At 43.2% G+C, this 14,628-nt stretch overlaps 1 protein-coding gene across 1 annotated transcript in view; it reads right to left on the bottom strand.

Annotated features, from left to right (window-relative positions):
- The window catches only part of CNBD2 (cyclic nucleotide binding domain containing 2), a 48,387-nt gene that overhangs the window by 22,909 nt on the left and 10,850 nt on the right, over positions 1 to 14,628 (bottom strand). The window contains exons 4-7 of the mRNA XM_032462240.1: positions 13,151 to 13,314; positions 9,692 to 9,848; positions 9,033 to 9,181; positions 7,053 to 7,191 (exon numbers count right to left, since the gene is read on the bottom strand). Of these exons, the coding sequence (XP_032318131.1) occupies positions 7,053 to 7,191; positions 9,033 to 9,181; positions 9,692 to 9,848; positions 13,151 to 13,314 (609 nt within the window). The remainder of the gene's footprint in view (positions 1 to 7,052; positions 7,192 to 9,032; positions 9,182 to 9,691; positions 9,849 to 13,150; positions 13,315 to 14,628) is intronic.

The raw sequence follows: 14,628 nt of genomic DNA, 5'->3' as shown, positions 1-14,628 counted from the left end.
ACCCAGAAATAACAAGTAGTAACGTTTTGGTGAACATTATTTCAAACATTTCTCTATAAGCATATAAGATGTATATACACAATTTTTCACAAATGAGTCCTTTTATGTAAAACAGACTCTTGTAACTTTTAGAAAAGCTCAATAATATATCAAGGACATCTTTTTATGCCAAGCAGTATGGTTCTATGGTTTTTTTTTAACAGTTTTACTTCTTTTTTTTTAACTTTTTTTTATTGAGTTATAGTCATTTTACAATGTTGTGTCAAATTCCAGTGTAGAGCGCAATTTTTCAATTATACATGAACATACATATATTCATTGTCACATTTTTTTTTTGCTGTGAGCTACCATAAGATCTTGTATATATTTCTCTGTGCTATACAGTATAATCTTGTTTATCTATTATGTAATTGTTTTAATGACTATATTATTCTATGCATGCCATAATTTATATAAAATTTTAAAAAATATTCAGTTGAGCAAAGAAGTCAGACACAAAGAGCACATACTGTATGATTCCATTTACATGAAGTTAAAGAATAGGCAAAGGTAATCTGTGATGACAGAAGTCAGAAGAGTGGTTACTTTGGCGGGGGATTCTGCCTGGAAAAGGATATAAGGGAGCCTTCTGAGGTGCTGAAAATGTTCTCTATCTTGATTTGGGTGATGCTTATACAGGGGTACACATATGTAAAAATTCATCAAGCTGTAACGTTTAGATTTGAGGTCTTCGTTGCATACATGTTACACCTCAAGAAAACACTTCTAAAGATTAATATTTGGTTGTTTCTAATTTGCCAGTATTACATATAACTCTGGTTTTGTTCATGACAGCAAAATCCTCAGTTAAAAACACTCACCACCTTCCCAAACTTTCCTACAATGGGGGTGGCAGTGACCCAATTCTGGCCAGTGAGATCTAAGTGGAAGACTGATGGATAAAGCTCCCAGGAAAGCTATGGCTGTCCTTCCCCCTACCCTCTGCTTGAAACTAAGATGTGAAGACTAGAGTTGGAACAGCCATATTGTGATCATTAAGATGAAGGCCATAACTGTGGATGATGAAAGGAGAAGCTAGAAGGGGTTCGGGTTCTTGATAACATCCTAGGACAGCTGTTCTGGCCCTGGATTGCTTAATTTGAGACTATTACTTAATACTGTGAGCTGCAGTGGACAGCAACTTAACTGATAACCTTGTACCTACATCTTAATGCCCACAATGGTCATTAAGGCAGTTCACAAGTACTAGAGTTTCCCTCCCAGGCACACGGCAGGCTTCTACTTGTCCACCCTTTCAATTAGGCATGGCCTTCTTACTTTGGCCAATTTCCTCAGCAAAGTGAATTGTAATATTCTGGGTGGAAACCTTAAAAGCCAGTACTTGACTCTCAGTATTACCTTCTTCTGTCTATTTGATCATGGAATCATGGGTCAAGAGTGGCCCATGCCTTCATGTGACCTAAGTCCCTGAGTGATCATAAGGAGTAAGTCCTCCTGCTGACCTGCTATGACCAGGCAGTGGGAGGAAGGAATAAATCTTTGTTAATCCACTGAGATTTTTAAAATAATTGCAGCATAATCCAGTTTATCCTAATGTAATACCTATGCTTGATTATCTCCTTGTGATTAATTTCTAAAGGTATTATACATGTTTTAAGTTTTGATACATATTGCCAAATGGCCCTCCAGAAATGTTAGACCAGTTTACAGTCTCTCCAACAGTGCATAATAGAACATGTTGAAATACATCTTTGTTATTACACTGACAATCGGGTTTTCACAATCCTTTTAATATTTCCTAGTCTGAGAGGCAAGAAAGACATGTCATTTTTCTTATTATTTCATATCCTTATAAAATCTTACCCTTTTTCAGTAGGAAATCTAAGAGACATGTTATAAAGGGCTAAGGTTCAAGATAGATTACACTTGAAGGGGAAGGAGAAGAGATCATTTAATAAGCCCTTATTATATTCTAGGCATCATGCTAGGAGCTTTAGTCAATATTCATTCAACAAACATTTATCCACCAGGAACTAAAGGTTCTAGAGAAATACATGTGAACAGTTTTCTCTGCCCCTCATGGGTCTTTAATCACATCTGTATCTGTGGAGAAAGCAATTTCACCATGTGTCCTCAAATGATAACCTGTTCAAAACGAGTTGATTATGGGCATTAATTATGTCTGCAATGCCAGCGAGAAATCATGTTCTCCAATTTTCCTGGGTCCCAAGGACACCCAGCCACCTGCTGCTGATTTCTCGCTCTAGTGGCAATATGAGTAAACTACAGGAGTGGGGACAACTGCTTTTAAGATGAATGTTTTAGCAGCTGGCCTGGTGAGGAATAAAAATGAGAAAAAACAGCAGTCCCTTTAGAAGTGGCAGGTGCTAATGCCAGCCAGAGGGGGCCACACCAGAATATGGCCTGGTATTGCCAGAAATTAGAATTTTTATATAGAATCTTCACATTAATGATTAAATATGCTTTTAACAAAACACTAGAAGGGACAAACCAAATTCAGCTGCTAGTGAGGAGGCCCTCTACCTGCACACAAAGTGACACTTTGTGACATCTGTATTATTTTTCTCAGAATGAAGTTCAAACATTAGAATTCACCTATGATGCTTATTCAAATGCAGATTTCCAGAGTTAATGAAGCAGAATCTCTGGGGCAAGGAAGAAATCTGCCTTTTTAAGAAGCACCCTAGGTGTTCTTACCAAGATTTGAAACCTCTTCCCTTAGATCAGGGTTCTCCAACGTCAGTGCACATCAGAATCACCTGGAAGCAGATGTCAGAACTGTCAGAACACAGATTACTAAGCCCCCTCCTCCCAGAGTTTTGGGTGTAACAGTTCTTAGATTTGAGAATTTCGCAGTTCTGGGGGGGAGGAGGGTTAGGGTTATTTATTTTTAATGGAGGTACTGGGGATCGAACACAGGACCTCACGCATTTTACCACTGAACTATACCCTCCCCCCAAGAACATGCATTTTTAATAAGCTCCCAGGTGATGCTGATGCTGCTGGTCCAGCGACCACCTCTGAGAACCACTGGATTAGAGGATGACTGAATTGAGGAAGTATGTGCTAAACTAAATCTCATCCTCACAGACTTTATGAGGTAAGTACACAGTTCCATTTTACAGATGAAGAAATGAAGGTTAAACCAGATTAAGCACTTTCCACTAGTCAGGATGTAATTGGTATGTTGATTAAAGGAAATCTTGAATGTATACCCCTCACCATTCACCTTCCCAATCTTTTCTGGTTATATACTATCAAAAGAGCTTAGAGTTAAATTTGCAGACACATGGCATTCTTGGTTTTGGATGTGATCACCCCAAAATTCTAGGAAAGAGGAAGCAGATGTCAGAAAGAAGAAGGAACTGCAAATTATTCAGGTTGGCCTTCAGGACTCTCCACTACCAGTTCCTCTTCTGGGCTCTCTCCCGCCCCTCCTCACATGGACATCAGGATTCTCTAACTCTATCAAAGTATTCCCCTCCGTCAGCAAAGTACTCCCCTCCTCATCTCCACCCTCCTCAGGGTCAGATCCTATATGTTCAATCCCCTTCAAGTGTTAATGTGTAGACACTGGAAGCCAAACACTACATTTCCCAAGCTCCTTTGCAGCTAAGGCTCTGGATGTAATTTGGGTTCCAGCAATCCGATGCACTTGGGCAAGGCTTGGTTTTGGAACTGAAGGACATTCACTTTGTCAGCAGAGACAGTGGCTGGAGAATTGGCTTACTGAAGTTGGCAGGAGCAGCATCACCTGTGACAGTCTAGTTCTGGACTCTGATTTGGAGTCATCTGGGAGTCATTTTCAGTCTAGAGTCTGTGTCTTCAAGCCTCTTCATCACCAGTAAGTCTGTAAGCCATTTAACATCCTGCAGTAAATCCCTTTCTGCTTATATTAGCTGGACTTGACTGTTCTCTAGGACTGAACCCAAAATAACAACACAAACATACCCCTGGTGATGCTGAAACTGACTCTTGGGTAAAATGTATGCATGTCTAAATAGTTTACTGTTATGAAGGATGTGTTACACGTAATTTATAAATGATGATAAAATATACCATACTCTTATTGGAAATTCCATATAGCCAATCGATTCTCACAGAATGCTTTTGCTGACTTTGGCTGAGCTCTTGTATCTGTGACCAATTTATAGTCACAATTCAACCATGATTTGACAAATGAAGTTGCATCTCAATCCACTCTTTTCCCATTAAATTTAATATTATTAAATCTGATTTGTAATCTACTGGGAAACCATTTCTTATCTCATATAAATTATATTCATTTAATTGAAATCCATTTTGACTTCAACACTATGTATGTCGGAACTACACCTGTTCATCAATGATGCAACTTCTATGATGAATCTATGATGCATCATTTTTAAATACTGTAAAAACGTTTGCTTAATTTGCTTCTCTTTACAATGTAATGGTTACAGACCCAGCCCACTTTCAAATTTAATCTGCATTATAAACATTTTCTCTATAGCCTTCTTAAGACAAACAGCAAAGCCATAAATCAAGACCTGACTTACAGTGTCTGCTGATTTCCATTGTATACATACTCCCACTATAGCTGATTTAAGCTGCCAATGAGAAGTTACTGAACATGGCACTGAGAAGAGATGTGCACAATGGTACCAATTTCTACCGCACAGATACAACAAACAAAAGTAACCTCAAAAGCATAGATAACAATAAAATACAGTAACACCATTAGGAAATGATAAGTTTTTCAGTTTTTATTACCCTTGCTTTCAAGATAATGTATTTAATTGCAGGTGTATATAATTTAATTTTTAATAATTATTGTGTTTATTGACTTGAAAAATCTTTGAAAACTTAACAATCAGCTCTCTCAGGACAGGAAGAGCCAGTTTCAGCACAAAACCAATCCTGCTCGCTCCTTTTGTCTAAGGGGCCAATACTTCAAGGTTCATTTCCCACATTACCTCCTCCAGGAAGATTTCCTTAAAGCCTTCAGCCTTTAGAAAGTTCCCTGCCTAAATTCTTGTAATTTGCAGAGTTTGCACTAGTCACTTGTTAGTTAGCATTGGCAACGTTGTTTATCTATGCTTGGAATCTAGTGGAGAAGATATACAAGGAAAGAGAACCAGTCTTTTCTATCTCTGTATCCCTCCAGAGCCTGAACCAATGTGTCATGACCTTGGCAAATACTCGGCAAATGTCTCTGGTGGCTTAACATGTAAGCAACAGGTACATGGGAGATGCTAAGTTTGGGGATAGAATTCTGGCTCTGCCACTTACGAGATGGGTGCCCTTTCTCTTAAGGTATCTTAGCTTCAACATCCTCATCTGTAAACTTGGAATATCTTCCTGGTAGAGCTAGGGTGAAGATTTATGGTGGAATGGTACTACGTACAGTTATTCATCGAAATAGTGTTTGAAATAGCAAAAGAGTGAGACAACCTAAATATCCATCAATTATGGAGCTGGTTAGATAAATTAAGTACAATCATACAGTAAAATACTACACAAATAGTCAAAAAAAAAAAAAAGAAAGAAAAGTTGAATGAGTTCTTTATGTACTGATAGGGAATAATCTACACAGATATTCTTAAATGAAACAGCAAAGTGCAGAACAGTCTGTATAAGGTGACACTATTTATGAAAAAAAGGGAAAAAACATATTCACATGCATTTGCCTACATAAACAAAGAATATGTAAAGGACAGTAACACAAGAAACTGGTGATGGTGGTTGTCTCCGGGGAGGAAACTCTGGGGGAAAGGGGTGAGAGGGAGCCTCATCACTCTTGTGAACCTTTTGAATTTTGAACCAGATGAAGTACTACCTATTCCAAAATAAATTTTAAAAGATTAGTGATGCTAGTGGAACTCCTAGCACAAGAGAAAAGGGCCTCAAAAAAATGGTAGCTCTTTGATGAGGAGGAGGAGGAAGAAAGAAGGGGGGGGGAGGAAGAGGAGAAGGAGAAGAAGGAGGAGGGGGAGGAGGAGGAGAAGAAGAAGAGGAAGAGGAGGAAGGAGAAGGAGAAGAAGAGGAGGAAGAAGAGGAAGAAGAAGAGGAGGAAGAGGAGAAGGAAGAGGAAGAAGAGGAAGAGGAAGTACTCAGGGTCTGAGCAGAGTCAACAATGGACAGAAAGGTCAATTCAAATCCCCAGTCCCACCTCCTGGGAAGAAGAGCTCTGGAGTCAGACAGACCTGGGTTGAACTATGCCTCTGCCCCTTGGACAGTCCACTTAACCTTCCTTTCCACCTCTGTAAAAAAGGAATAATCACAATACCAGTCTCCTTTGGGTACACAGTAAGCACTCAATAAATGCTAAATTTTCTTTTCATTATCAACCAACAGAGAAGTTGGCAAAGGACATAAAGCAATTCTCAAAACACAAAATTTAGATAGTAAATAAACAGGATTAATCTCACTAGTAATCAGGAAAAAAAAATCCTCAATGAGGTATTCATTGCCACCTATTAAATTTTAGAACTGTTGAAAGAATGAGTGGCAGGCCTCGTAGAGGTTGGTGGCACCAGCAAAGCTGTATGTTTCTGGGAGCTAGATACAGTGGATCGCTTCTTCTGGAAAGCAATCTGTGCCAAGAGTCACAAAGACGATGATTCCAAGCAATTCTACTTTTGAAAATCTATTCTGAGGTGATAAGTTTATGGGTGATTTTCCCCTCTTCTTGGAAAGTCTGTAATCTGGTCATATCACTTTTACAATTTAAAGATTATAATTTTGAAAAGTGATCTGGCATTATTAAAATTCAAAAGCCAAATGAATAATTGAAAAATATGTATCTGTTTATAAATAAACATGTATATGAGCTCAAGGATGGGGCACCCACCACGGCCTTCTTTCTAATATAACAGCTCTTTATCTTAAAGTTCACAGCAACCTTGTGAGAGAAGTGGCCTTTTATAAGTAGGACAAAGACGCTCAGAAAAGGACATGTGCAGACCAGGGCTCAGTCTGGTCATCTGGCCACAGGACGTTAGATTAGGATGCTCTTCCCAGCTTCACTGCCCCCACCCCAGACCTCCTACCTGACAGACAAACATGATGGAGGACGACTCGAAAAAGTCCTTTGAGATCACCTGCCCGTACGAGAATTTCTCTACCTTTCCCAGCATAACAAGCTTCCAGAGCTTCTCGTCAGACCAGGAGTGAAACAGATCCATCTTCCTGAGAGGAAAAGCCTGTTAGACTTCATTGCCCTCCATCCCCAGGAGATGCCCAGCACTTAGCCATTTCCAAAAAGGGAATGTGTGCTTGCTCTTGCAAAGGCCTGAGGTGGAAGATCTGACACACCCTCTGATCGCTGGCCTCCTGTCACTTGTCACCTTTGCTCCCCTGCCCTCTTCTCCCCTCCAGCTGCTCCCCTCTGCTCACCTCAAATACACCTGGGGCTGCACTTCTCTCACCTCTGCTCCTCACTCGGGAGCCTTCCCGGCTGACTCCCCTGCCAGCCTTGCTATCACTAAGCTATTCCCATTACAAGGAAGTTCCTCACTTCATCTCTCTGGCTACTCTGGCCCTCAGGCCAGCAATCCTGGCCACCTTTGGTTTGGACAGCTCATTCCAACCCCTGTCTCCTCCAGCCTATTGGCTTCAAAGATGCAGGCCTGGGTCTGGGAATCAGGGAAGCCTGGCCTTTCCCCTTTTTGCATGTTTGTGTCTTGTGGTGGAAGGCCTAGCCTCAGTAACCACCCCCTCCCTGACCTCGAACATAATACACCACCAATCGTGGGCTAGGCTTCCCTCATATGTGGCCCCATGGGGCTGCTAATATCATCTTAGGCCCTCTTAGCTCCAATAGAGTATGAGCTCAGAACTCAGGTGACTCAGACTTCAACCTGGGTTGGGTCAGAAGGCACTGAGTTCTGTCCAGGGCATCAAAGGGGAACAGGGCTGGTGCCAGGTCCAAAGAGAAGAGTTTTAAGACACAGGAGGAGAGCAAGGCCCCCACAGAAGGAAAACCTACTGGGCCAAGACTGGGCCACACACTTCCCATGATCATCTCATTCAATCCTTACAATGACCTCAGGAGAGAGGGAGCACTATCTCCATTTTACAGGGCAGGAGACCAAAGCCCAGTGCAATGAGGTGACCTATCTAGGGTCCCATGGCTGATAAACCTAACAGCTGAGATTAGAACACAGTCCTATTTTTTCCCACTGTATAAAAAGATGAACTGTCCCTCCCTTCAGGACTCAGTCCCCCCTTTTTGGGCTGCAGTCCCTTCACACTGATCACTCTCCCCCAGCTCCAGCCCATGGGGACCTGATTCCTCGGATCATCGGGCTTCTCTAAGGCCATGCAGCCCTACAACCTTGTATTTTCAGTGCCAGTGCAGATACTCCACTTGATTTTCACTCTCTTCCTAAAGACGAGTAACTAAAGATAATTACATGAGCACCTGCCTGTGCCTGACACTGTGACAACATGGGGATTATGATGGTGAAACAGGCAGATCTGTGCTGGCCACCATATTGCTTACTGTCTGATGGCGCAGATAACCTGTAAAGGAAGAATTATGTTATCAAGAATGACAGTTTGGACGGGGCTTTAAGGAAACACAGAGGGTGACAGAAGCATTGAGGGGACACCTCTCTCTTGAGTGGTGAGGGTAGGTAGACTTGGTTAGTGAGATGAGGGCCAGGAACTTCTGAATCATTCTGGGCACATCACCATCCTGAACCTTGGTCCCCTCACTATAAACTGAGGGAATAAGAAAAACAACATCATGGGATTGAATGTAAGATTAAATAAATGGGTGGTACAAGGGTTTAGCACCCTGCGTGGCCCAGCAAGTACTCAGTGCATGTTAGCTATTCTATAGTTACTATCCCACACAGAAGGGGTATTTGAGCTGAGATCTGAAGGTACAGTAGGATTTTGCTAGACAGAGAAGTTGGGTGGGAGGTGGGTACAGAAGAGCATTCCAGGCAGAGAGAACAGCACTGAGCGTTTCCCACCAGCACCAAAAAAACACACAGAGGGGCGATGCTGGCTGATGTAGTTACCTAAAAAACTCAAACCGATGCTGAGCATCCTTTTTAACTTCTTGGTCCAGTTTATTAGCAAGGAAATCTTCTCTGTCAACAACCAAAAACTCTGTTTCTTCCATACAGACCATGGTGGCCCTCCTTACTGAAGTTAGAAGGCCCATTTCCTGTTGGGTGGACAGGGGCAAAGGCAAGTGAGAGGCCAACTCGAGCTTTCTGCCTGCAGCTTTGAACACCTCTTCCCTGCTTCGATCTCACCCCGGAAATCACTCCTCCTGGGACTGCAGGTTCCCTGGCCCATCCTATGTCCCTGCTCATTCCCCGCTTCCGTGGGCCCACTCTCCTCCCTCCTAACAAGCTGCATGTGGACGAAGAGGCAACAGGCTTGACCAGGCCGGAGAGAGGACACTGGAGAGGCCTCGCTGGGGAGTCGCTGTATCTCTAAGGGGTTAGAGAGGGAATGTACTCCTTAAACATCACCGATGAAGCAGCCAGACATGGACATCACCAGGTCAAACGCAATCAGCATTTGACAGGTAAGGGCACTGGGCCCTACAACAGGGCAGTGACTTGCAGAGAGAAAAAGGCAGGACTGGGCCTGGCCTAGAGGTTCCAGCAGGAGTCCTGTCATACCCCTACCCCGACCCCAGGAAGGCGGACCCTTCCTCACTGCTTACCCCAAAATAGCTGCCCTTTTGCAGCAACTTCGGGTTGGGGTCCAGGAAGGCGCTGCTGCCATCCTCATCCTCAGTCACTGCGACTGTGCCCAAGTAGATAAAATAAAAGCTGCTGCCCCTCTGGCCCTTCTTGACGATCACACGCCTGCGACCAAACCTGGGAAAAGACCACGGCCAGCTGACCTGGTAGCAGACAGAGCCTGGGCCCTGCTGGGAGGAGATACGGATGGCTGTGCTCTTTGCTCTGGAGTATTAAAGTACAGACCAGGACTAGAAGGAACCTCAGAACAGCGCGGCTACAGCCCCATCAAGCTTGACCTCTTCACTAAGATTTATACAGTTTCCTGTCTCCGTTAGACTGAAGCTTCTGGAGAGCAGAGCCTTTGTCAGTTTGCGTAGGCATGTAAGTAAATGCTCAATAAAAGGTCATTGAATAAGTGAATGAACAAATGCTGATGACTGAATGAGTAGTTAATATTAAGAGCACTGGCTTTAGAGTCACCAGGATCCAAATCCTAGTTCTGCCCCTAGCTGTGTGACACTGGGTAACTCATATCCCCTCTCTGGGCTAGTTCTCTTATCTGTAAAATGCAGATGAATATACCTAGAAAGAGATGGATAAATGGTTTTATTTGATCCCCAACAGCTCACTACCCAACTGGGAACCTTTAAGGCAGAAGTGCCCAGGTTCATAGCAAATTGAGAGTTGATTCTTAAGCTCAGAGGAGGATAGTTTCTATATTTCAAATGCAAGTTCAAATCTCACTTCTTTTAATATTTGTTCATTTCCTTCATTCATTCAATAAAAACAAATACCAACTGTGTCTATCAGACACAGTGATAAAGGATACAAATTTTGTTCTCAAAATAATGGTTAAGTACAGGAAGTAAATAAGGTTTAGAAATGCTTTAAGAGAAGTAAAGCATAGGCTCATTCAGAAGCATGGAGAAAGGGCATTTAGCCCAACTTAGGAAGGCCAGAGAGGGCTCTAGGATGGTGGCTGGGGTCATCCAGGTGGACAGAGATATGGAAGAGCATCCCAGGCAGAGGGTCCGCCATGTCCAAAGGCAGAGAAGTGGCTGGAAGCCTAGTGCATCCCAAGAAGTAACAGTAAGCTCCATTAGAGAGGGCAGTGTACAAACCAGAGGCTTCATCAAGGTGAGAAAAAGGAGATGGCCCAGATGACAATGACCAGATGGGATAAGGCAGGCATACTCAGCCAGGAAGTTAGACTTTGGGGACAAGAAAACACAAGTCAGCCTTCATTCCAGGGTAGACTCTCAGAGACCATCTAATTCAACCTACATTTTGAGGGGTGAGGAAAGAGGGTCCCAGGGAACCCAAGGCTTGCTGAAGGCCACAAGTGACTCACACTTGAGATAGCACTAGAACCCAAATCTTCTACAGCAGATATCTGTTGCTGTCCCTGCCAAGCATCTGGTCATCTTTTTTCATCAACTGCACCCTGATTTTACTTTGGGGGAAACACCTTTTCTTGAATAACCAGAACATCACTTGCTCAGTGGTGATTCAAGTGAGGTCAATCTGGTTCAGAAAGAACTAATCCAAGGCTCTGACTTGACTGGAAAAAGGCAGTTTCTCTTTCCCAATGGACTGAATGGTGAAAAATGGAAGTCTGGAGCTGTGGTTGTCGCAGTCATCTCACCACCATGAAAGGAGTCTCAGCCAGACACTCTTCTTATATTTGCATAAGCTGCCTTATGCAAATGAAGTGCCAAGAGATGGAAAGAAATAGACACAGATGCAGAGTCCTGGTGACACTGAGCCCCTGAATCCAGCTGAACCTAAAGCTGGAGAACTATTCCAGGACTTTTCAGATACATGGGCCACCAATGCATTTCCTTAGGCTGAGTTTTCTGTCACTTGTGAGTGGAAGAATCCTATCAAATCTGCTAATTCCCAGTCCCAGAAATAATCAGCAGCTAGCAGAAGGCTTTAACAATCACCTCCTGATGTTCACAAAACACCTATAAAACACATATTATTATCCTCATTTCACTCATGAAGATACTAGGCTCAGAAAGGTTAAGTGGCTTTGTCACACCAGGGCAGACAGGGCAGTAAATTCCAGAGTGTCTAGACCTGTGGTTTTTTTTCTTGCAGTGACACCATTCTGCCTGCTACAGAACTTACTTTAAGACAGCAGTGATTCCCTCTCTTCTTCACAGGGCTAGAACAAAGCAGATGGTTCCTTCTGCCTGGAATGCCCTGTCTACACTTCTACCTGCCAAATCTACCTGTTCAAATGCCACCTCTTCTGTGAAATTCCCTTGGCCAAGCCAGCTGGAATGTTACCTCCTCCCCTACCCTGGCTTATTATCTGTGAAATGGACCCTGCATGGGTCATAAAGGGCCATAATCTGTAATTCGTTGCGATTATGTTCTAGACTGTGACCTCTATAAGGAAGGCTTCAGGACACAAGACCTTATATCTTGAATTTTCAAGACAGGTCTTACCTCAAATATTACACTAGGCTGCTCACCTCAGGCCACTGAAATGTCCTGGAAATAACTATTTCCACATGCACCCTGTAGAATTCTCTACTACAAAGTATTTACATAATTCTTTTTTTTTTTTTTTTTTTGTGCCATGGACCAATTGACAACCTGGTGAAGCCTTCACAGAACAATGTTTTAAGTACATAAAATAAAATACAGCAAAATTATAGTTAACAAAAACCCAAGTTTGTAATAAGTTTTTTTAAAAACCCAAGCTTGTGATATAGCAGTATCTGTGCCTCCTTATTAAGGTGCTGAAAACAAGATCCAGCAGCAGATCTAATAACTTCCATAATCTCAAAGAGGTGATAAATATAAATTATTTTTTGAGAAATTTGCAACAACTTGAATATGTGAAAATATCTGTAATTTCTTTTGGTAAAAAAAGTCATAGGAATGGCTAATACTAGATGGTTCGTTAGCTACATTCATGACTAAAGGAAATGATAAATTTCAGAGATAATGAAAATGAAGATAGAATTTTTTTTTTCATCCAAATTCAAAGACCTTTGCCCTAGTTGTTCCTACCTGAATGTAGTACATCATCTGTGATCCCTTCTGGAATTTAGGGCCAGGCCTTGAGTCTTAGCCCTCCCACTTATCTTCTGGGTGAACTAGGAGGGGTCATTCATCACCCCCACCACCCAAGCCTCAATCTCATCTGAAAAATGAGGGACTTAGACTAGATCTTTTCCAAGGTTCTAACCAGATCCTCTTCAGATTCAGTGACTCCTTAATTCTGGGTGGATTCTCAACAAATGGATGAGGTAAAGTGTACAGCAGTCATAAAGGTGAGCATGACAGTGAAGTGACAAGACAGTTTCTCATGGCTGACACCCTGCAGAGGGGCTGGCCGACCTGTATGGCCTTCTCAGCCGGGTCCTTCCTCCCAGCCCAGCCAAGCCCAGCCCAGGTGCCAGGGGGTGCCCCATACTGACCGTTCAAAGCGCATGACCTTGGCCAGGAGCAGTTGCAGGGGCTCCGAATAGCTCCGGTAACTATCTAGAACCTGCAAGATGTTGCAGAGAGCCTGGATCTCATGCTCTGTCCTCCAAGCAGGCTTCTTCTGCGTGATCTGAATGGCCTTTGGAGGAAAATGACCCTGGGGAGAAAGAGCCAAAATGAAACAGGACCCAGCAGTTTCCCTCAGGGGCTAGTAGGCAGCTCCCCACACTCCTGCTTTTACACTTTCCCACTCCCTGTACAATAGTGGCTGGCATGTACTGAGTGCTTACTGTGTGCCAGGCATTGGGATCAGCATCTTACACACACACTGTCTCACTGCATCTTTGCCCAAAGAATCAAGGCACAATTATTATCCCCATTTGACCAATGAAGATACTCAGGCGGGATCTTAACCTAGAACTGCGACATGCCAAGGCCTGATCCCCAACTACTGATCACACTGCCTCTGCCGTACACTGACACCCCTCAGTCAATAATGGGGCTCTCTGGGCTTGAGGGCCCACCGCCCATGCACCCTGCAGTCAAGGGAGACCTCCTCTGCCTCAGCCCATACCTCAGCATGCTCCAGGAGACCAAGGAAAAAAGAGAACCTATAGAGACTGTTAGCTAACCCTCATGAACCCGGACTCTCAGACCAATAGGCAGGCAGACCCATCTGCTCACTCACTACTCCCACCTGCTGGGGAAATGGCACTGTGAGTGGTTAACACCCACTACTGGCCGCACACTGCACTTAGGATAAAATCTTAACTCCTGCCACAGTCTAGGGACCCCACGTCTGACTCCCTCCCTCCCTCCAGCCCTCCAACTTCCCTGCCTGCCTCCCCCTTCATTCTCTCATCTCTAGCCTCCTTCCCACCTCTGGCACATGCCAAGCTCACTTCTGTCTTCAGTTCTCTGCTTGGGCTATTTCCGCTGCCTGGAACATTCTTCTCCTGGATTTTCACAGGAAATGGCTGCTGCCTCCTCCTCACTCTGCTCTCAGCTCATATGGAGCCACAGCCTCAGGGAGAACCTTCTAGATTATCTGAGCTAAAATAGCAGGCCCCCTTCTCAGCACTCTGTAAGCTCTGAATCATTTTTTTCAAAGCATTTAATTCTTTCTTAAATGATCTTATTCCTTCTTGTTAATGTCTATACTATCTGTCATTTCCCCACCCTAAACACACACACGCACACACACACACACACACACACACACACAATCTAGAACTGCACTGTCCAATATGTCCAACAGCCACATGTGGCTATTTAAGTTAAATTAGATTAAAAAGTAAGTCCCTCAGTCACACTAGACATAAATGCTCAATAGCTACACAAGTCTGCTGGCTACTGTATTGGATAATGCAGACTGTGAAACATTTTCATTGTCACAGAAAGTTTGATTAGACAAAGGTGCTCTAGAATATAAGCCCCAATATAAACAGGATTGTGGCCTCGTCTACATTGT

This window comes from Camelus ferus, chromosome 19 (genome assembly GCF_009834535.1).
Source record: "Camelus ferus isolate YT-003-E chromosome 19, BCGSAC_Cfer_1.0, whole genome shotgun sequence".
NCBI lineage: Eukaryota > Metazoa > Chordata > Mammalia > Artiodactyla > Camelidae > Camelus > Camelus ferus.
Note: the sequence above shows the minus strand (reverse complement) of the source record. Positions and strands in the feature narration are given on the sequence as shown.